The 24672-nt window shown below is 46.7% G+C and overlaps 1 protein-coding gene across 1 annotated transcript in view; it reads right to left on the bottom strand.

Annotated features, from left to right (window-relative positions):
* The window catches only part of LOC147662708 (isopentenyl-diphosphate Delta-isomerase 1-like), a 101629-nt gene extending 78440 nt beyond the window's left edge, over positions 1-23189 (bottom strand). The window contains exon 1 of the mRNA XM_086950957.1: positions 23024-23189. Coding sequence (XP_086807083.1) covers positions 23024-23165 — 142 coding nt within the window. The 5' untranslated portion in view covers positions 23166-23189. The remainder of the gene's footprint in view (positions 1-23023) is intronic.
* Between the last annotated feature and the right edge of the window lie 1483 nt (positions 23190-24672).

Genomic DNA, 24672 nt, shown 5'->3' with positions numbered 1-24672 from the left:
TTCAATTTAGGAGGACGAAGCTTCCGCTTTAAACGCGCTCCTCAGGGCTACTGTGAGAGTCCATCAATATTCAGTCAGGCTCTGAAAACACAACTCGATACGATTGTTCTACCTGGTGGCGCGACTCTGATTCAGTATGTAGACGATTTACTGATCACTGCAGATACTGAAGAGATTTGCAAGCGAGCTACGTTGTCATTGTTGCGTCGTTTATGTGACATGAAGCACAAGGTCTCGCTTTCCAAATTACAATTTTGCCGACAAGAAGTAACCTACTTAGGTCACATCTTGTCGAAGGAGGGAAGGAGACTGACCCCAGAAAGAGTACAGGCAATTGCAGAATTGAGTGTCCCAAGGACACAAAACAGAAGTGCGTGCCTTCTTGGGCATTACATCGTACTGTAGACAATGGATACCGAACTTCTCACTATTGGCCAAAGCCTTGCTGGCATTAATGCGTAAAGACCCACCCAATCCTTTGCCTTGGTCTGAAGATTGTCAGGCGAGTTTCCATGAGTTGCGTGAGGCATTATGTTCGGCTCCTGTGTTGGGCAACTCCGACTACAGCAAGCCGTTTACATTATATGTCCACGAGAAGGAAGGTTGCGCATTATCAGTCTTGACACAGCACTTTGGGGACAAACAACGCCCATGTGCATATTTCTCCGCGACTCTAGATCCTGTAGCTAAGGCATTACCAAGTTGCTTGAGGGCCACTGCCGCAGCGGCTGTCTGCATCCGACAGTCGGCTGGGTTAGTCATGAATAATACTCTGACCGTAATGGTCCCACATGCAGTAGATATCCTACTAAACAGAACGAAAACGCAACATCTAACTAGTGCTCGACTATCCAGCTATGAATTGACCCCGTTAGCAAGTCACATTCACATAAAAAGGTGTGATACACTCAACCCTGCTACCTTATTACCCGTTCCAGCAGAGACAGATGAGGTCGACAAACATGATTGCTGCTTTAGGACAGAGGAAGAGACAAAAGGGAGAGTAGACTTACAGGACACTCCCCTCTCTGAATGTAATGATAATCTATGGGTTGATGGTTCATGTTTCAAGTTGCCGAATGGTGATACGACTGCAGCATATGCTGTGACAACATTACACACGATTGTAGAGACAGCTCGCATCCCCCAGAATTCTGCACAAGCAGCGGAGTTAGTCGCACTCACAAGAGCATGTGTGTTGGCGAAAGGGAAACGAGTGAATGTGTACACTGATAGTCAGTACGCCTTTGGCGTAGCCCACAGTTTTGGAAGATTGTGGCGTGAACGTGGGTTCCTGACGTCACATGGCGCGAAAATTCAACACGGCCAGCTAGTACACGACCTTCTCGAGTCACTGACCTTGCCCCTGCAGGTTGCGATTGTGAAGTGCAGCGCGCATAGAAAGATCCGAGATGATGTTGGCCGAGGGAATGCATTTGCCGATGAGGTCGCGAAAGAGACTGCAAGGAACACAATGAGTCGGATGTATGTCGTAGGTCCTGCTAGATGGACCCCTGATGTGGGTATGTGTGAGGACACCATCGAAAGCGTGAAATCTATACAAGCTGATGCTACTGAGAAAGAGGTGAATGAATGGAGAGAAAGCAAGGGTAGGTTAGACGCGAATGGTTGTTGGGTCGAACTGTCAGAACATCAGCGATGGTTGTTACCTAACGCCTATGTGCTCGCAGTGGTAACGATGGCCCATGGAATGGCACACATCAGTGTGAAAGGAATATGTAAGCTGTTGGCCCCAGTATGGCAGAATAGTGGTATCCCAAAATGTGCAGAGAATCTGGTCAGAAATTGTATGGTGTGTTTGAAGCACAATCCCGGTAAAGGAACCCCAACCCCAGCTGGTCATTTTTCACCTCCAACGTATCCGTTCGAGGTCTTGCAGCTCGATTTCATTCACATGGAGAGGTGCAATAACCTAAAATATGTCCTTGTTGTCGTTTGCGCCTTCTCCAGGTGGGTAGAAGCGTACCCCTTAAGAACAACACTGCATTGTCAACTGCCAAAGCCCTTGTCAAGGAATTCTTCCCCAGATTTGGCATGCCTAGAATTGTCTGGAGTGATAATGGAAGTGAATTCGTGGGACGAGTGATGAAGAGAGTGTGTGAGTGTCTAGGCATCCACCAGAAATTTCATGCTGCGAATCATCCCCAATCGGCAGGATTGGTAGAGTGCTATAATGGCACGTTAAAATTGAAACTGGCCAAGATCCAAGCCAGCACAGGTCTCAAGTGGCCAGACGCCCTGCCTTTAGCACTCCTGTCTACCAGGATGATTGTCCACTCCAGATTAGGACTCAGCCCACACGAGATCGTGTTCGGGCGCCCAGCAAATATATGGGGAGTACCGAGGCCCAGAAAGCTCAGGGAAAGAGTACCCTGCACTGTTTGACTATTTACAAGAATTGACAACTAAACTGCATGCTTTACATCACCAGGTCCACAGCTCCTCTCCACCGGTGTCTGACGATCCAGGCCACGCCATCGAACCTGGCTCCTGGATCCTGGTTCGGAACTTCAGACGAACAAAGAACGAGGAGCCTCGCTGGACCGGACCTTTCCAGGTTCTGCTGTCCACCCGCTCTGCAGTACGCGTCCTCGGGAAGAAACATTGGGTGCACGGCGCCCACTGCAAAAGGGTCCCGCTCCCCCTTCCATATGACCGATGGGTCCAGCACGGAGTCGCTGACTCCAAAACTGAGTTTATACCTCGTTTTATCCCCTTCAGCGATGCACGGCTAAAAGGAACTGGTACCGACAAAGAGAGCGATTGTATTTTGCAAGGATCTGTCCCACCGTCGATGCAGTTGGACATTACAGAACCTGAAACATTGTTTGAAGATCACACCGTACCTGGAAAAGAACGATATAATCTGAGGTCAAGACCAAGGAACTGACATAACCGAATTAATACGATTTCCCCCTTTTCCCCATGAACTATTTTTGATTTTCACAGCTCTCTCACCCAGGGAACTAGCTCATTTTAGATTTTCGAACCGCCATCCGGTTCTGCTGCTAGGGCCGCGGTTGAAGTCTGAGGAGTGCAGCCGGGGACGCCTAGGTCAACGGTTCTGGTCAGTCTGAGGGAATTACCCCGGACTGGACAGAGCGCACATCTTGGCAGAAGCAACCTCCCACCGAGGGCAGCAACCAGAGGATGGAGTTTCCGAGGGTAGAGAGACCTGCTAGACACATGAACTTTAAAACGAAAATATGTACTGTAATGGCCAGGAAGAAATTCCTGATAATATGTATTTTGATGATATGTAGCATAATGATGTTCTTGATTGGTTACACCTTATCCACGTTTCAAATCACCTTTGTAAACAACACTCAGCCCACGCCTTCTCCGACCGCCTCTTTGCACTCCTTTCACCCTCTCCCTGAACACGAGTCTGCCAGAAGACTAGAGTTCGTAAATAACTCCTTTATCCAGCTCCTACACCAGCACCAGTCCATAATGAACACATCGAATGGTTGGATATGAGGACTCATGCCACACACGACAGATAAGGGCATTCCATACTTCATCCTACCATTCAGTTATTACGGTTCTCTGTGGGTTTTCCAGACCATGTTCCTGTTCGCCCTAGAACCATACCCGCCCCGTTCCGCGGAGAGCGATTCCAGCAACAAGGCACTAGTGGTAGGAATAAGAAATATGAGTAGGGATGTTGATACGTATCAAATGATTCCTAAAGATGAACTCACTCCCTACGGCCGTTGGAACGTGACTAAATATGGGATCTCTTTGAATAAAAGCCAGAAAACAAAGAAATCCTCCCCAGTCTGGATAGTGCCCCACCGAGGTCACTTATGTCTGCAAGGTATTGGCAGGGATCCCAAAGCACAGTTGGGGAAGAGCACATGTACGGAAACATACGTATTTGCCTACCGAACTTCCCCTCCATTCTTGGCGGCTAAAGGCACCTATTTCGTCTGCCATGACAAAGCCTACACATGGTTGCCCCCTGACTTCTCGGGCACATGTTTTATCTCGTTTCTGCTGCCACCCACCTACACGGCCGGGGCAGATTACCATCGGACAAGGACAGTTAGGGGTGTCGTGAGTCAAGACGACACCGCGGGTCAGGAGTTTGGAGACTTCGCAAAGAGTTTTCTGCCATTTTGGGGGCCTATGGTGAACAGCAGGAACATTCGACAATTGACGAGGATAGTTGAGTCCGCCGTGACCGAAACGGCCGGTGCCCTTAGCAACTTGACAGCTGAGCTTCAGTCTGATCGACTTATGACCCTTCAGAACAGGGTTGCCCTAGATGTCATACTTGCAGACCGTGGTGGTGTATGTAGAGTGATCCAGTCTAGTTGTTGCATTTTCATCCCCGATAATGCTCCAACAGTGTACCAGGCCATCTCCAAATTACACAAAATCTCTGATTCCCTTCACGTAGAGAAAGGGGATTGGTCCTTGCTAGGGTGGTTCTGGGAACTGATCTCTGTCTGGGGATGGAAAACTCTGATCTTCATCGGGATGATCTTAGCCGTTCTGTTTATGTTCTGCCTGTTTGTACAGTGCGCTCCTGCAATATGTGGCCTCTGCGCTAATTCATGTGTAAGGAAGCCTGTATCAAGGGACGAATTGAGCAACAGAATGATGCTACAGCAGCATCTCCATGAATTCATCAATACAGATTTGGACTCAGATTAGAGTGAGTTATTGCCTAATATGAGGGCAAAAGGAGGGTCTGAAGTACTGTAATTCTGGACCCTTCTGTTCCACCGGTCCCGGGGTCCACCACTCGTGTCACAAAATATCATCGTACCATGACGAATTTGGTATCTACGGACCGGTAATGATCAGGACATTACCCCTATGCATTTACGTCATGATGGAGTGATGCTAGCACCCTTAAATCATGGTTTCCGTCCCAAACCCTCAGACTCCATTTTGTAAATGGCATCCATCTTATGACTTGCCCTCATATATAGTCAATTAATTAAGACCGAGTTTGATGTGAAAGGACACGTCCACCGTAGCTGACTTCCCCATGACCTGGCCGAACTGACTCCATCGCCTCCAGCCAAGCCTGTTTGGGCAGCTCCTCGCCCAGTGGCCGAGCAAGATATCATCTAGGCACAACATGTCATAAACCATTCACTACATACAGACCATGTTTTCCATACACATACACCTGTCCATGCTTCTTGTTTATGACCCGTTTTATGATGGGAGGGTGCCCGACCTTATTGGTGTTTCATCGATATCTGATGGGAATTCTGGATCTGGCGGGGTAATCCATCACAAACTGGACATCCAAAATATGTGCTGACCAGCATGACTTTGCTCTTTGTATTGTTGTAGAAATATGTGTACAACCATATCATAAACCCAAGAATTCTTGCCCGCAGCTGTTATTCATGTATATAAGGAGAAGGCTGGTTCTGTAAAGACGAACAGTCTCCTGAGAACTTACGGCCCGTGCTGTCGTACTTCTAGGACACATGTTACTTGGTTGCAGCCAATAAAACTCGATCTCTGACTTCAACTAGAAGACTCTGTGTTTCTGTGGTCCGGAACAGGGAGAACTCAGAGGTCCCCGGGTGTTACCCCTGGCACCACCGGGTTCCTAAAAACCCGGCACCTCAATAGGGTACTGGGTGCAGGTTCTTAGAGAAGATGGGAGGGAATTCCAAAAAGCTGGGCCCGCGGTCGCAAACTTGGAGCCCCCCCACTTCTTCCGTTTGAAGCGGGGGACCACGAGGAGGTGGTGGGAAGAAGATCGGAGATCTCTTGAGGGAATGTAGTTTTGAATGGCTGAATTAATGAAGGAAGGGGAGAGCCTGTCCGGGCTTTAAAGATGGTGCAGCCGAGCTTGAATAAGGCACGCTGCCGGACAGGGAGCTAATGCAGGGAGAAAAGGAGGGGAGTTACATGGTGTGATTTTGGTAAGTTAAAAACCAGCCGTGCGGCCTGGTTTTGAACCAGTTGAAGACGCCTCATGAGATAGTCGGGCATGCCATGATAGAGGGCATTGCCGTAATCTAGGCGAGATGTTACCATGGCCAGGAGTATTAGCTTGAGCGCGTCGGGGGAAAAGAATCGTGAAACTCTGCGTATTGTCCTGAGGGAGAGGAAGGCTGAGGATACCACGGCAGAGACTTGAGAGTGTAGGGAGAGTGGATTGTTAATTTTGAACCCAAGAGTTTTGACGTAAGATACAGGAGTGGGTGGGGAGCCTAAAGAAGGGGGCCAAAAAGAAGAGGACCAGGGACTGGAGCAACCACCTGTCAACACCAACTCCGTTTTATCGGGATTGAGTTTCAGGTGGTTGAAGTTCATCCAGTCCTGGATGAAAGTCATGATGGACTGAACATTAGACATTGACTCGGGGGAAGAGGAAAGAGAAAAAATGAGCTGGAGATCGTCTGCGTAGTTATACACAGAGACCTCCAGTTGCTGTAAAGCAAAGATGAGGGGGGCGATGTAAAGGTTAAATAAAAGGGGGGACAAAGAGGAACCTTGGGGGACCCCGCACTGGATGGGTTGAAATTCAGCTGAGAACTCTCCCAGGCGAACCGCCTGAGTCCGACCGCTCAAGAAGGAGGATAGCCATAACAAGGCTGTCCCTCCGATTCCCGCCGCCTCGACACGTGAAAGTAAGATGGTATGGTAAGATACCAAAGATGTGAGAGCAATTTTAATCTCCATTCAAGATACATAATGGAAAGTTATATACCTTTTGCGCTAATGTGACGGAAAAAAAAGCGAGAAGGAAGAGAAAATCATCTAGTGTACTGTGTAAACTTAAAATAAGGTACAAATGTTGTTTAAGCAAAATAATACAAAACCTCCTTGACGTTGCCTGTGACTAACAAATAAAGTTTTTTGGGAAAAAAACAACTTACATTGGCTAAAAGCCCTAAAATATTGCTAACAGGGGGAAATACTTAGATGCGCCCATCATAGGGCCGTTCTCAATTCAAATCAAACATAACTTTATTTGATTGTTAAAAAGCAATCATAAAAGTGTACATAAAAACATTTCATTAAAAAAGATTCATTAGTTCATTTTACAATCTCTCTATGGCGTACAGGAAAAAACATAAATAACAAGAGTTTCAGAATTCATAATATCATATATCTTAAAGTGCATTATGTAATCATACTTTTCCTACTACGCATCACATTTTTCAGATACAATATAGTTGTTGCAACACATAGATGGTTATCCAAGTATTGGAGGCTTAACATAGCCACACAGCATTGCCGATGGCCCATCACTCTCAACAACGGCAATAAAACATTATGTCTAATCAGGCCATAAAATTTACAAAAAAGAAGAACATGTATAGTACTCTGGGGTGAAACATCATCACAGGGACAGGGAGGTAATTCGTGCATCCAGTTATTTACTGTCGGGGAAACTAACCAATCTGTGGACAATTCCAAATCTAAAACGAGATAATAAAAATCTATCGTAATTATCTGGCACATAGATCAAATAGGGTTGAATATGAAAAGTTGTTAAGATCATTTGATGATGCAGGACAGTAGGTTTTAGAACCTCTGATGTGATTCTTAAAGAATCCAAGAAAGCCAGACCCTTCTTTAGTTCTTTACGTGAAATGGCTGAGATAGTAAAAGAATCTAACTTTCCAATATCTGTTAAAAATTTACATACATAGCTAAGCCATGGTATTCTCATGGCTCCTTCTAATTTTAGAATATCTGTCAGAATATCTCTATTAAGCTTTGTTTCTTCTTCTGTCCACAGCCTATGCCATAATAGCACAGGCTCCAGCTTAATTAGATCAGATATAAAGGCAAGACCCAATTCTACATGACAGTTATAATTAGGAGTGCTTTTGGGAACTGCAAGGATAAACTTTAGGAAGTAGTTTTCCACCACCTGGATGGGCATAGGGTCAGCAAAGCCCCATACCCCACTACCATAAGTTGCACCAGACACACATTTGGCTTTGTAGATCTTAACTCCACAGGTCTGGTACCTAATTTCTTTGAGAAAGTCTTGAGGGCAGCCGTCGAGCGAACCAACGCGAGTTTTTTCGCTGTCACTGCCTGCGACAAAGACTTACTTTGAGTAAACAGTATGCCCAGGTAAGAAAATTGCTTAGTGGATTCAAGCTTCTGTCCTGCTCTAAAAATGGCCCTCTTAGGTTTATGGTACCAGCCGCAGTGCATAGTGAAATTTTTAGATGTATTCACTCTTAAACCCAACTCATTCATAAAGAGGAAAAAACTGTCCACCACACGCTGGAGTCCCACTTGAGTACGTGACATTAGCACAGCATAGTCAGCGTACAAAAGCGCTGGGATTGGACGGCCAGCTACATATGCAGGATCTAAACTATTATCGCACAGGTCCAATCCATTAATGTATAGATTAAAGAGAAAGGGGGCCAGGACACAGCCCTGTCTGACACCACTCCTGATTGGAATTTTATCAGTGCGTTCCCCCTTCAGGCCATAGCGAACACGGGCTGATGCATCACTATAAAAACTTTAAGATAATAAATAATATTTTCTTCAACCCCAAGTTGTCCCAGTAATATCCACAGTTTGGAACGAATCACACAGTCGAATGCGGCCGAGAGGTCAACAAAGGCCAGGAACAAGTTCCCTTTCCTGGCCCTTGTGTACTTCCCGATCAGCATTAAAAGATTTAAACCCTGTTCCACTGTGCCCAAACAAGAACGGAAGCCATACTGTAGATCAGATAAAATAGAGTTTTCTCTGGCCCAAACCAAGAGCCGATCCAAAACTATCTGACCCACTATTTTTGTAAAAGAAAATAAAAGGGAGATGGGTCTATAACAACCCGGGTCGTGTCTATCCCCCTTTTTATAGATGGGGACAATTACAGACTCCACCCATGTAGGCAGAAATTCCGAAATACAGCTAGCGTTAAGCACCTGGACCAGGAGGGGGCCCCACAGACAGGGGTAGCCTTAAAAATATCTATGGGAACACCGTCCGGGCCAGGGGCCTTTCCACCCTGGCTTACATGCAAAGTTTTTTTAACTTCCTCCAGAGTGAATAACAAATTTCTTGAAGCGGAGTATGCAATAAGGGGGGACTGAGAACTCACCAGTCCCTCACCCTCATACACTTTAGAAAAGTGCCTAATCCAGTCCGATTCAGGAATTGACATTTCCAGCCTAGGACCAACCTCTTCCCTAGGAAAGGGTGTTCTAATGAGCTTCCAGAAGCCCGCACTGTCGGTCCTACCAGGTGCAAGGCTTCCCAAGCTTTTATTTTCAGTGATTTCTTTCCATCTCTTATAGCTATTTTGTATTCTTTCCTGAGTCTACTAACTTCCTCAGCGCACCTGGGTTTCTTATGTAATTCCTTCTTTAGAAGTGCGTAAGATATAGTACAACTAGAGTCAAACCAACCTTCTTTTTGTTTACTGTTTTTAATCTGTCTCATAAGGGAGGTCCTAATTTCATTGGAAATAGTCAGGTAGGATGCAAGAAGCCTTTCAGGAATAGAATCTTCCCCTAAACAGATCGCTAGCTCAGATGTGCATTTACCAACCACTATTTTAAGTATTTCCGACTGGACCACCATAGCCCATTTTAGCGAGTGACCATGTATACTACCGATAGATAGATTTTCGTCCACGCTGTCCCTTTCTTTATTATTTTTTAAGGTGGACATTTTTGGAAGCAAAATGGCCACAGAGCGGGAAATGGTCGCCTAAAGCAACATCCAAGACCTTAAAGGAATACATTCTATTATCATACTTATTTGATACAATAGCATAATCGATAGTAGTAGCACCACCCCTTCCATTGAATGTTGGGAGATGGGAAGATGGTAAAGTACAGACTTCATTTGCAAATCCCAAATCAAATTTAGAACGTAAATTGTTAAATTGTTCCCCCTGGAAAGAATGATTAAAGTGCGAGTGGGACAAGCTGTCTTCCCGTATCGTTCCACACCTATTATCCTCTGACATACTACACAAAGTGCAATTAAAATGCCCAAACAAAAGTATCATCAGATCATGTCTTAAGATTTTATCCTGCAAAGACAAGGCTTTGGCCAATATACTTAGAACAATAGATACATCACCGATGGGAATATTATTATGTAAATTAAGAAGAGCAATCGGAGTATCAAAAGCCATGACCAATATCAAAAGTTGAAAGTAAGTATCTATAACAGGCACTATTACTCTTACTAAATTCAGTTTGTTTGACAAATATATGCTCAATCCACCCTTAGCTCTTCCATGTGGGGCATCAACTGATGGAGTATGGAACGTCCTAAAACCGTTTAAGTGGACCGGATCCAGACTCCATGTTTCTTGGAGGCAGAGCACATCTTGGGTCTGAGTAAAGTCCCCCCAAACTGGGTTAGCAATTTTAGATCTAATGCCAGCAATATTCCACAAGGAAATTTTGCATAGCAACGAGGCCAACGGGGAAGTAACAGGAGCGCCAGAAGTAGAGCCAACTGATAAAGGAATAATCCTCTGCTCACTTCCAACCTCAAATCCTTCATCTTGGATCGCTGAACTCTGTGTATGACCCACAATCTCTAGCATTTTGGGGGCTTTATTAGAAACTTTCCCCCGTCTGCCTTTACACTTTCCTCATTGCTAACAGTGGGGGTGGAGTCTGTTTTTACACCTAAAAGATTTTGGGTGGTGGTGTCTACCTGCAGTCAGTCGTTGTTTTCTAGTCCACTAAGAATGTCAAAAGGATTAGATATTGGGATACCATATCTTCCAACCAACGGTCCATCCTGGTCTAATGATGGATAGGGGGGGGCTAAACGCCTAATTGGTGTAGGAGGGCAATAAAAAAAACCGAGGGGGAGAATGTTAACAAACTCTGGGTCAAATGACCCGGTGCAGCCCCTCTCAATTATTTTACTAACCAATGGTGGAGACCGAAATGTTAGAATTACACAGTCCCCGCTCAATGATTTATTTAGTGTGCCCAACCAGCTCACTCTTCCGACCATCTTAAATTTCGAAAACAAGGAATTATTGAACCCAAGTTTAGAAGATAAAAAATGAATGGATTTATTCGTTAAGGTCGACCAATGTTCAAAAACATTAGGAGGTAGAGGAGGAAAATTGGCTAACACCACTGTATAGTGCCGTTCTAATTTTACCACAAACACATTACTGTTTAAGATACTATATATTTCTAAAAAAGAGAACCTTTTGTATGTTAGGAGTTACAAGTAAAATAACTTGGCACCCAGAGGAAAAAACACTTAAGGAGGATGTCTGGATGTCTCCGGGTGGCTTGAGCTCTGGTGGCGCCTCGGGGATGTTTACTGCTTTCACGAGCAAATGCAAATCCATTCATCAAGCAGGATGGCAGGGTGGCTCTGTCTGGCTTCAGGCCCATTGGCGACTGTTTGTTAAATGCGTAGTATTCAAGAATGTAGCATTGTAGAGGAGCCAAGCTGGCAACCAGGATGGCCGCTTAGGCTCCCGGCTCCGTAGACCTCCTCATCCTGCTACAAGATCCTGCTAGATATCCTATCAAAAGTACGCCGCACCATGAGCTCCCGAAAGTTCTGTCAGCTTCGAGACCGGAGAAACATCGTCTTGAAGTTTGCAGCCTACATCAGCCCTGAAGCCGGGACCTCGAATAGAAATCTTGCCGGCACCTAGTTGAACAACATCGGACACAGGAGTTTGGAGGGGCCGGTCCTCCGGAACGGAAGTGAAATTTTTGTCCGATCTTCGCGTTGAACGTTCGAACAAATTGGCGTTGTGAATGAACGGATGCAAGTTAGATATTAATTAACCGAGCCAGCGCCGTGAATGGCTTGGAAACAGTCGGGAAGGTGACCCGGTGGCTGCGGCCACATCCTGACGACGACCCCGAACTATCCTGTACGTGAGTCGAACGGGTGTCCTCATCTTTAACTCTAGTTGGTCTATCCCTATGGGCCCGAGGGACTGACCATGGTGGAACTGTATGACACGACACCCAATATCGACCTGCGTAGGATTCAAACCCATCCCTCCAAGGGGTCCAGGGAAAGTCGTATGGATATTGTGGGACGACATAACCTACCCAAGGGGTTTTCAATATCAGACCAGTATGTCACCAACGTGGGGAAACCGTGTCAGCCAGAATTGAACCCACGCTCGCAGCTCTAATGGCGGCTGTCGGTGGTCTTCACCTTTCCGTGAACCGGAGAGCCCAAGCACTGGAACTTAAATTGGATGCCGTTATTTTCGAGATGGGGCATATGAAAGAGGCTTGTGTTCAATTTCATGACAGTGTAAAAGTGGCGGCGTTTACAGCAACTGGTTTAATCGACGCCAACAACCCTGTGCAGCGAGAGGGGAGAGAGACTCTGATCCGCAAATCAGCTAATGGCTATGTGTCAGACGTCCCTGTTGTGTCGGAATGTTCAGTAATAATATTGAGGGAGAGAAAATTGCGCCGTAAAATACATCTGAGAACTCATGTAAGGACTCGGGAATGGATTGACAAGGTACCCCTCTTCCTTTTTTTGAACTCAGTTAAACGTGACTGAAAACAATGTCGGGAGTTCTTGACGAAGCGGATGGGACCCAGTGACAATGTGATTGAATGTTCCGTGAGGTTTCCGGCTCGCTCCTGTGTTCAGCATTCTTCCAAGATGGCGACTGTTTGGTGGCGACCACTCATGTACCTGTTCGAACCGGCCAGGGCTGAGACTGGCTTATCCTTCAGGACTTTTGTTCGAGTTGTGGCTGTGAGAGACTCACTATATAATGTTGATCCCGGGAGGCGAAGTAGGCAAGTAATGAATCCCCCGATCTTAGCTCGATTGTGTAACCGTTGAATATCCTTACTCGGGGAGGCTTAGGGTTAGCGGGAGGGGAGAGGCCGGGAGCCTGTACGAAGGCCCTCCTCCATTCCTTTTATGGGTTATGTAAGAAATGGGGGTTACCCAAATCTCCAAGGGGGTAGCATGGAATCAAGCGGGCAGGCCAAAATTCAGAGGACATGTGAAGCATTCACGCAGTACCCACAGACAACACACCAGGCACACCACAGAAGAGGCAGGACACCAGTTTGAGTTGGAAAAAATAAGTAGTTTAGTAGTGTTTCCAACCTGCAAAGCAAAAATGCATAACAGTGGTATCGTAACATGGCGCCAACTGGCACCAGAGCCAAGTGTATCAATGTGGGATTATTTACATGGCAAGTAAGGGCTGAGTCTGTAAGTCCAAAGCTGAAAATAAAGAAGAATGTTTACAATTACATTAGATCTGGGGCCAATCTGGCGGGGCCAACTCAGACTCTCATCCTTACGGGTAGGCTGTAATTGCAAAATACCACATTAGCATAGATATACATCATGCACGATAACGCCAACCCAACCCCTTTAAGGGAAAAACATCAGGGCATCACGGCACATCATAAACAGGAGCACCTGTAATAAATCAGCACGGCTGGCCCATTAACCTGGGGCATAACTAAGGGCCTGGAATAACACATCAGGCCAACCTATAGACCAACATTAGGCAGAACATACATCACCCAGCATTAATATCAGGTAGGGGCCCTCCTCATAGACCAGGAACACCTGTAAGGAAACAGCTAGGCTCCCTCTACTATCAACCTAGGGGTATCAAACATCAGGGTGTACACAACAGCCAACCCTCATTAGGCCCCAGACGTCCCCAATCCTGGGCAGGGGACGCAGTACGCTAGGCACCCTGCTTTAGCATAAGGCTCAGCCCTAACTAGGGAGGACAGGCAGGTAGCAGTCACATAACCACTAGGCCCGTATCACATTGAACCTAACAGGGCCCTGACTCTAGGCCTAAGAACCTCAACCTAGGGCAAACCCTCCTCGGGGCATACATATATAGGTGGGATGTCAGGACTAAACACTTCAGGTAAAATCAGGCAACAGGCAAAAAGGTGCATTTCAATGAGCCTCTCACTTGGCTATGCATGTCACACCTTTCCCTGGGGGCCACGACAACATTCTACCTCCCCCCTGTGACTTTTAGGGTGAGCAGGGGCTTCTGTGGGCAGTTCAGTAGGCCTTACTGGTATCCTGGGACTCTGAGGCAGCAGTCACCAGCAGCCCTTACTCGGTTTCTGGGCACTTGGGCCCCACTTCAGTCAACAGAGGGGGTGGGTGGCGGACACAGACCCTGTGTCCCGTTGCCCTCTCCACCCCCCACACCGTATACTGTCGCCCACACTCACCGGGCTGTCCAGGGCCTCCTTGGCGGTAAGGGCAGGCACCGGCAATGTGCCTCGAGGCCCCTGCTGCACAGCGCTCTCACTCACGGGGCTTCCCTGACCAACCGGGAGCCCCGCGGGTCCTGCAGCACCTTCTCGCTGCTTCCGGTTCCACCCGGGCCCCTCTTATCTCATGGGGACCCGGGGCTTCAAGGCGGAGGGGGCAGGCACCGGCAATGTGCCTCGAGGCCCCTGCCGCGCAGCACTCGCAAACGGAGCTCGCCTCCCCTCCGGGGGAGTCACCCGGGCCCCTCCTCCTCACGGGAGCCCGGGAGGGGGGTTCGAAACTGCCTCGGGGCAGCTCAATCGGGGCTCCCTCGACCTCACGGGAGCCCGCAGTCTCTCTACTTCGGCCGCCTCAGGTCAGGAGGCGGGGCTGGCACCGACAGTGTACCCTGGCCCCGCCTACCTCACCGGCCCCTCGCTCGGGGGCACAGACCGGCGGGGTGGCCTCCCGCTCCGGTCGCTTCACCCGGGGCTCCCTCCTCTGCACGGGGGCCCCGCAACGGCGCTTCACCCGGGTCCCCCTCCTACCTCACGGGGACCCGGGGCTTAGACTCGGCTTCTTCCTGCCTTCCCGGGCGCCCCGTCACGTGAAGCGAGTGCCGCGGCCTCAGGGCCTAGCGCGGCCCATTCTTCACTTCGGCGGCCATCTCCTGGTACCGGGGGCCACCGCGTCGATACCCACCACAGCGAGGGGGGTCTCCCCGACAGCGCAGGGCCACGGCGGTGATTTGCGGCGGCAATAAGGGGTAGGCTCCCTTTATTTAATTATTTATATGGCGGACAGCTCGCCAAAACGAGGGTAGGCTCCTCCAGCACTATTTATCATCACAGTCTCCTCAGCAAACGGCGCAATTCACAGCGCACTGCTCCTCCCTCTGCCCACAACCTCAGCTCCTTCCTCAGACCACGCAGAGGGGGCAGGAATTTAGCACTTCTCCAGCGCTTTCACAGGGCCTCACAGCACCTCAGCCAGCAGCAGTTCTTTTGGGGGCACAATCTTCCCCATGGTGCTTCAAAGGGGGCTACAGCTTCACAAGGGGGCAGACAGTCCCACAGCAGTTCCTCAGGGGCACACTCCTCACCTCCTGGGCGCTTCTTCACGCAGCGCGGGCGTGGTACCCGGTCCAAACAGCTTCAGTGACCTGGGTAGGGGCCCTCCCTTGTCAGGGGCCCATGAGGACAGCAGAGGGGGGGTGGTTCTAGGGGTGCCGGGCCCATCTCAGAGGCCCATGTGGCGGTAGCACCTCACAGCAGGTCCCCTCTCTTCCTTGTCCCAGCTCTGACTGACTTTCTGGTGGCACTTCCCCCCTTCTTATACCTTCCTCCCAGGCAGTGCCAGAACCTTCTAGAATGTTGGCAAAGCTGGCCTAAACTGGCTCAAGGGGAGGGGGTGAGCACCCTGGGTGCTAGGCTTTCCCTCCAAAAGCTAGGGGTAGCTGGGTAATATTATCTAGACCGCTGACCTATGGCAGTCCAGTGGCAAAACCCATGGCCATGGCATCCATTTTAAACACAATACATTTCAGTCAGGTGCAGTTCTAAAATGGGGAAATTTACAAGTGCTCACACAATTACATAGCATTAACAAGGTGTCTCACACCACTCATGGCCTATACAGGTTTAATCCCATGGGGGAAGACATCCTAAACAAGGGGGTCAAAAGCGAAAAATTTGGGGGAAAAGGCCAAGTCCAACAGGTTATAGTTTAGATGGGGCGTCAGGTACACTGCGAATTGGGGTTTGGCGTTAGCCGCGTGCAGGGGTGCAGGATGGGGTGTTACGCGCTTTGAGTTTCTCGTTTATTTTATTTTTATTTTCTTATATTTTTAATTATCCTGACCCCCCTTTTATCAGTATTGGGGTACTAATGCGAGCGTTATTGTTTGATCTGGTGTATCTTCTACATACAAGGGCTGCAATTTATCCTGTTCATGATCGAAGTATAAAGTGATGTTGTGACCGGCGGGACCGAGGGCCAGCACCCTTCGATAGAGCAAATCCTGTTAATTTCATAATCCTGATTGTTTAGGAGTGTTGAGTCCTGATATACCGTGTCTTATGTCTCTACTATCCTGACTTCTCCACAATATGATACTTGTATGTAAATAATTGCATTGCACCTGATACGTTCTCATTGTTATTGCCTTTTTAAAATTAATAAAAAGATTTATAAAAAAAAAAAGAACGTAGCATTGTAAAACAAGAAATGACGGAGCAGGGTAGGAGTGATGATGGGAGATCGGGGAAGAGGGATTGAAATGGTATTGGTGGAAAGAAGAGGAGAAAGGGCGAGGAGAGTGACAGGAACACAGGTGGGGGAGAAAAGAAAGAAAGGGAAGATATGAAAGAAGGCGAAAGAGAGAGAAAAGTGGCTACAACCGAGATGGAAAAGGGGGAGAAGAGTGAGGGGGAGAAGAGTGAGGGGGGGGAAGAGTGAGGGTGGTGAGGCTGAGGGAGAAGAGAGATGGCATGGAGAGGCCACAGAGAAGAGGTTAGGACGAAGACGTAGAGAAGAAGAGAGGTAAAATCATTTTACTCTCAACTTGTACATACTGGGCGTTGAATACTCTTTGCTGTAAGCTTTATTAAAAGGTTGGAGAGTAATAGAGAGGGGAGAGAAGAGCAAAGGTTGCGAAGGAGGGGAAAGCGAAAAAGGAGAGGTTAGATAAGGCATAACGGTCAGAGCTGCAGACTAAGTCCTTGTGTAATGTAAGTGGTCCTCGTGTAAAGTGCTCCAATGCCTCCCGGTCGAGTTCGTGCTACATAAAATTGTGAAAAAACACAGAGCGGGGTATGAGTGATGATGGGAGATAGGGGAAGAGGAGTTGGAATGGTTTTGGGTGACCCGCTGAGCGGACAGAGCTGCAAGAAAACACGGAGCAGGGTAGGAGTAATGGTGGGAGATGGGGAAGAGGGGTTGGAATAGTATGGAGTGACTCGCTGAGCGGACAGAGCTGGGGGAAGAGTCACAGGGAGGTCCATGTGTGGGGTAGGAGTGATGGTGGGAGATCAGGGAATAAAAGTGCAAGAAATAAAACGGAGCAAGGAAATACGGAGCATGGTAGGAGTGATGGTGGGAGATCGGGGACTAAAACTGCAAGAAAAAAACGGAGCAAGGAAAAAAAATGAGCTTTTGGGGACTAAAACTGCAAGAAAAAGTAGACAGAGCTGCAAAAAAAGACAGAGCAGAGCAAGAAAAGATGGAGCGGGGTAGGAGATCGGGACTAAAACTGCAAGAAAAAACGGAGCAAGAAAAAAAAGGAGCTTTTGGGGAATAAAACTGCAAGAAAAAGCAGACCGCAGCAAAAAAAGACGTAGCGGGGTAGGATGATGGTAAAGTGAGTTCATAAACAGAATGAGTAAACAAACCAAGACAGCTGTGATTTAGATGTGCTTTGCATTCTAAACAAAGTTCTACAAACACCGGAATACAAATAGAAAACAAGACGTGCACGCACAGAGACTAAACAGTAACAAGAACAAGATGTCAGCGTTTAGTTGCTTTGGCCGTGAAATGGATCAAACAAGCTCTCGGCATAGCTGTGGCGGGGGAGGCATTACTTTGAAGTCTGATGGGAGAGGAACCTTTGAAGTGATGCGAGGCACAAATGGTGGAATGGTGGTGTGTGAGCGGCTTCCTTTCAAGTGATGGTGGGGGTGGGGGAGCAAATCGCGAGAGCGCGCACGAAGCACATGCACTGTCGATAATCCGCATTGAAAAGCCCCTTGGTAAGCTTTCGTGGAGCAGCTCTCTATATCTCTCGCAGAGCGATTGCTACGCAATACGCTAGGCGAGACCTAAAAATCTAACTCCAAACTCACCTTTGAAAATCAGATCAGCAGCACCGTTGGTAAATGTTTTGGCACCTTGAAGGCCCTGAGAAAAGTCGTGGAGTTAATCCCATTGGAATCACAGAAAACCAACGTCCATGCTCTCATAACCTCTTAGCTGGACTATTGTAATGTCCTGTACCTGGGTACTACCTAGGGCAGTTTGAATACTCTTCAAAGAGTAAAAAATATAGCAGCTCGACTAGTTCTCAATCTTCTTAGAAGATCTTCTGCCTCAGTAGCTCTAAACCAACTTCAATGGCTCTCAGTAACAAAAAGAATCAAGTTCAAAGCCATGTGCTTATGTCGTAGAATTCTTCATCAGCAAGGTCCTAAATATCTTCGCTCCTTGATCCAACCTTATGTCCCTTTTTGTGCTCTCAGATCTTTCACAGCTAAACTAGCCAGAATGCCTAAGCCATACAAGGCCAGACTAGGGGCTCCTTCTCCTTTCTGGCTTCCAAAATCTGGAACTCTCTCCCACATGATCTGAGGGCATAACCCCCTGAGGAAATCTTCAGAACAAACTGAAAACCTGGTTATTCCGTTCCTCCTAAATCCGGTCACTCCCACTACTTTTCTCTGTCTGCCTAAACGGGTCAGCAATATCAAGAGGCAGGTGTCATCTCCATTTGTGTTCAGGAGGGCATCGTCTACCTGCTCTCTCCTGGGGAGGTGGTAACTTAAACTACAGTTGAGCAAATGCAGACTGTGCACTATCATCTCCTTGTGTCCTGCCCTGGAAATCAAACTTTTTTTTGTTTTTGTCTAAAACTTGTAAATCATCTCAGGAGACTCAGCTTGATGAAACGTCTTTATAAAACACCAATATCTGAATGTACATTAATTAAACAGGATTTCCTACTCAATGCTGGAGGCCAGTGTGGCCTGCTTCTTAGCACCACTTGAGCGATAATCCATGCAATACATCACTGGTTAGCGTAGCTTGCACATTACTATCTGCACTGTAGTATCTGTCAGCACAATGCTAACTGTAAGCATCCCTGAGTGGGAGTGAGTGGAATTAGAAGGGGATACTGATACCTGTAATGGTTAAAGACCTTTACAAACTGGAGGTCATGTATTTTTTATACTTGAGTTTGGGTTGGTTTTTGGCATTATAAGGCTGTTTTTCAAGGCAAAGGAAGCAATGTGTATTGCTGGCATGTTGACAGTATTTGAGTTGTACGTGCTGGAGGCTATGTTGTTTACGTGCAAGGCCAAGTTGCTTTACATAAATTCTATGGAAGTACAGGTAGAGCAGCGGTCTGGGACATGCTGGGACTACAAACATTACTTGCAATGCAATGGTGCTTTACAGGCTGCTTGTCTAGGTTATTGAAAATGCAATGGTGCTTTTTGTCAATGTAAATTACTGACAGCGTGATTAGGCCAGTGCTAAATTTTAATTTAGCACTGCATGAAATTTCTCAGAATTCAACGTTAAATGGAACTTATTTGTTTTTAACAGAAAGCTCACACTTTGCATAAAAACGTTTTTTTCAGATCCCAGAAGATTGACTTGAACCCTTCTGCTCAAATCTGTCTCCTGCCAGAAACTTGCAGTGTTTTCTTTGTATTTCTATACACGCGAGACAAAAAAAACCTAAGGAGATACTAGCAAAACACAATTTGCTTTAGAAGTATAATATTGCAGAATTCAGTGAAAGTTTCATGAAATATACGAGGAAAAAAATGTGCTATTACACACATCCATATTTACCATGGTTTTTAAAACTCCAGCCGTGCAGTGGCAAGACGTGCCCTCTAATACAATGAGCCGTGCCCTATTTGAGCATTAGTGCTAACAAATGAAATGCAGGCACATTCACCAGAACATTAACATAATTGAGCAGAACATCTAGCAGGCTTGGGAAACAAACCATTAGAGAACTGGAAGCGCCCTAGTTGGGGCATATTATGAACCTAAAGATGACAACACTGCAAAGGATTATTTTCGCCTTGTGTCCTTTGTATTTCAGCCCCCAGGGATTGCCTGGAATGGGTGCAGATGATGCACTGCAACTATATGGAGGGAATAATATGCGAGTGGAAGCTGGGCAGATCCTCCAGTCCCCCAAGAAGGACATTCTAGGAATCACAGATCTGGTTTCACAGACCAACCAATTACAATATATGGAGGAGTGGTCAAGGGATGGCACTGAGAGACCGTGGTACCCGACTGAACACGCACCAACTGGTGACTCCGTTTTGGAGCTCAAATGCATCCAACAAGAGAATAGGGTAACTGTGGAACAAAAGACTATCAGCTAGATTCATCAAAGAAAAATGCACTCGCAAAGGGCCATATTCTGAGAATCTGGCCCTTTGCGAGTGCAATTTTTGCATTTGGGATTCATCATCCCATATGCAAAATTCGCAAATGAAGAATTCTCACATTTGCGAGGAATTGCATTTAAGGAATCTCTATTTGAGATTCCTTAAATGCAATTCATGAACCATTTCAAAATTGCGAAATCGCAATTTTGGGCCGCTATTTACCGCGAGGTCAAACCTCGTGGTAAATAGCGAAAACTTAGCAAAATGCATTTAAATGCATTTTTCTAAGTTGCATGTTACACACACACGTCCTTTGGACATGTGTGTGCGCAACACCAATCTAGATTACATTTCAGGGGTGCTACAGGGTGTCCTTTTGACACCCCTGGCACCCTTGAAATCGCATCCTTATTTGCGATTAGCAATTTGCTAATCGCAAATAAGGAATGTGTAGGAATCGTAATTTATTTAGCGATTCCTACATGAATCCCGTTTTGCAAGTCCTTAATAGCGATTCCTTAATAATCGCTATTAAGGACTCGCAAAACGGGACTATGATGAATCTGGCTGTATGGGTCCATGAAAAACTTTACAAATCTGAGATGCAGTGAAAAATAAAATGAAACTGACAAGCTAATGTTCCCAATCACCCTACTTTTTGGTAAACTCAACTTTACAGCTGGACTGGCAGGGAGGTATTTCAACCATGGAAAACAAGCAGATGTCTTAAGCTAGATGACGTACTCAGAGAAGGCACAATTAAAACCTGTGAACACATAAATGTAGATTTTGACATAGCAAAGGCATAGCAATATCGCTACTTGCAAAAGACAATGGGCTATACACATCACAATTACACCAGGACCAACACAGGCACTGACTTGTTTTAGGAAACTTTTACAGTTGGCAGATACAGACACCTGACATTGACAATGTACTGCTTCTTCCAAAAGGCCAAGGCTTTGAAGTGACACTTACAGACCAGACCACATGAGGCGGAGGAAGAGTTGGGGAGACTGCTGGGGTTGCTATCTGAAAATTCTACTCAGGTAGCATTAAACCCGGACCAGATTACCTGTACTAGATAGAAAAGACCCACACACCTGCTGACTGCTAGGGGGCAGGGCAGGTGGAGGAGGTTAACTGCATAGACCAAGCACAGTTTACCAACATCTATGCCAACGAGTTCTACTTTTAAAGCTACATTCTTGGTGAGGGCCACTGGAAAAACATTGCCAGAACCATGTACTGTGCAGGGGGCGGGGCAAGCACACAAACAACAGTAGAAAGGAAGGCATGGGGACAAGTAGACGGACAACGGTGGATCGGCGGAACACAGAGGGGGCAAGTATCAAAATGACGGCACAAAAGACACACTGTGGTACAAAAAGAGCTGTGGAAGGACACAAGGAACACGTTCATGCTTCAGGGAGGGACCAAGACAAGAATTAGAAGGAAACCTAGGGCAGCTGACAAATAAGAATCAAATAATTGAAAGTTACAGTGAAACTATTGTAAGTAACAGGTGCCTCCAAGCTCACTATTAAAAACAGATCTCGAAGAGATAGCTCATGCTCCGTCTAGGAGAGACCTAATGATCATCGATCGTGAATAGTTATAATAAATGGCAGGATGGAGAATAGAAGTTTATAAACATCCAGGGCATGTTTCAAATATGGGTCAAGAATTTGTGAGGAGACAATACTGCCATAAAAAACTTTGAATGCTAATAATTCATAGAGTGGATCGAAAATTAGAAATCCATGCGAAAGCCAACTGCAAAGTTTGGAAGGTTGTGGCATAATGGTGAAAAATAGTGTGTGTAGCCACACATCAAGAAGAAAGCCTCTTACGGGCTATACCAAAAGGCCAGAAATGATTATGAGGAGGCAGTTATTTGCTTCCCAATTCTGGAAGTTTGAGCAAAATGTTTCAGTAAAAAAGTCATTCTTATTGCCAGTAGGAGAATGTTAAAAAATATCTGAGTCTGAGCCAGCTTTTGAAATGGATGCCTTAACAATTTCTCCAAGTGAAAACTATTAGGACTACCCTCTTTACAAAGGCGAGCTGCTGCTATATATATGCATTCGTTGAAAACTCCTGTGATTAAGTGCCTAAAAGTACTGTGAAAAAGTGTTTCAAGACCATGAAGGTATACTCAAAATAGATAGAAACTGGGTAAGAGGGAGGCAGCTGGAGCATCAAAGAGATGGGCATGCAGGAAACTGAAAATGGAGGACTTTGCATAGTTATGATGGTTTATACCAATGTTAATTTTCAGTGTATGGAGTCTAAACAAGAACTAGACTAGCCTTGTCGAAGTAAAGAAGTTTCAACTAAAGCCAGTTATGAATCACTACATATATGCAATTTCATTACTAAAAATAAATCCTGAAAGTTTTCCTCACCATCCAGTGAAGAAAATTCTCAGAATAAAAATGTTCTAAGACTTAAACTCCTTAAAGGAGTTAGTGAAATATAAATTGTACCTTCAACACAAACCTCAACAGTTGTGCTCTGTTTAGATCTCAAACCTAAAACAAGTAATTTACTTTAAATCTGTAAATTAGTTCAAGTCATTCAACAAATCAAATAGACTTACTGTTAACGTTTTAAAATAAAAGATATTGCAGACTCCGAAAACATGATGTTATGAAAATGAATATGTTAAAGCTATAACAAACCATTGTTAATGTTCGCATTCAGATGGCAATTTTTCTTGGTATCAGCACCAATCTTCTTATCGTTTTCATCAATAAGAATGCACATCTCTGCAAGAAGTTGCACCTGCTGCTCATCAAGTTTATCTGTGTTTATTTCCGGCATGGCTGCTGTACGTTTAGTACTGTATAAAACAAAGCAAAACAAATGAATTATAACAAGCATTTGCAATGCAATAGGACTCGCATTAGTAAAGTTAGAGGTATTAGTATTGTAAATGACAATTTTTTATTTATGTTTTTGTTTTGAAAATAGCGAAATTAATAACTGTCATTTACAATGCCAATAGTGTTAACTTTTGCAAACGTGACACCTATAGCATTTGTAATGCAAGGCGTGTTGTATTTACATGACTTAGATGTATTAATATTAAAAATAACAATGGGTTGTATTTTTTTCAATATTTAATACTTAAATAAAAGTTATTGTAATTTATAATAGCAATAGCTTAAACTTTTGAAAATAAATTTTTGGAAGATTATGTTTAGTGTATTTTATTGTGATGAAAATACAAGAACAGAAGTGAAATATTATTTTTGTGACATTTGTAATAAAAGTTTGAAACATTGAGAGAACATATTTGAATCAGTTGTTGTTGAATGGTTGCACAGATTGATGTTGTGGTGGCTCAATGATGTTGTGGCGGCTCTGAATGATGTTGTGGCGGCTCTGAATGATGTTGTGGCGGCGACGAGTGATGCTGTGGTAGCGCATAGTGATGTTGTGGTGCCCCTGCGTGATGCTGTGGTGCCCCTGCGTGATGCTGTGGTGATGCAATGGATAGTGAGGGCGAAAGATAGATAGAGGCAGGGTGAGAGATAGAGGAAGGGCAAGAGGGCGAGGGATGGAGTGTGGGCGAGGAATGGAGTGTGGGCGAGGAATGGAGTGCGGGGGAGGGATGGAGTGTAGGCCGGGGGAGGGATGGAGTATGGGCCGGGGGAGGGATGGAGTATGGGCCGGGGGAGGGATGGAGTATGGGTCGGGGGAGGGATGGAGTATGGGCCGGGGGAGGGGTGGAGTATGGGCCGGGGGAGGGGTGGAGTATGGGCCGGGGGAGGGGTGGAGTATGGGCCGGGGGAGGGGTGGAGTATGGGCCGGGGGAGGGGTGGAGTATGGGCCGGGGGAGGGATGGAGTATGGGCCGGGGGAGGGATGGAGTATGGGCCGGGGAGGGATGGAGTATGGGCCGGGGGAGGGGTGGAGTATGGGCCGGGGGAGGGGTGGAGTATGGGCCGGGGGAGGGATGGAGTATGGGCCGGGGGAGGGATAGAGTGTAGGCCGGGGGAGGGATGGAGTATGGGCCGGGGGAGGGGTGGAGTATGGGCCGGGGGAGGGGTGGAGTATGGGCCGGGGGAGGGGTGGAGTATGGGCCGGGGGAGGGGTGGAGTATGGGCCGGGGGAGGGGTGGAGTATGGGCCGGGGGAGGGGTGGAGTATGGGCCGGGGGAGGGGTGGAGTATGGGCCGGGGGAGGGGTGGAGTATGGGCCGGGGGAGGGGTGGAGTATGGGCCGGGGGAGGGGTGGAGTGTGGGCCGGGGGAGGGATGGAGTGTGGGCCGGGGGAGCGATGAAGTGTGGGGTGGGGGAGCGATGAAGTGTGGGGCGGGGGAGGGAT

This window comes from Lissotriton vulgaris, unplaced genomic scaffold (assembly GCF_964263255.1).
Source record: "Lissotriton vulgaris unplaced genomic scaffold, aLisVul1.2 SCAFFOLD_3223, whole genome shotgun sequence".
In the NCBI taxonomy this organism is placed as follows: Eukaryota; Metazoa; Chordata; class Amphibia; order Caudata; family Salamandridae; genus Lissotriton; species Lissotriton vulgaris.
This window is presented reverse-complemented; position numbering and strand designations above follow the sequence as displayed.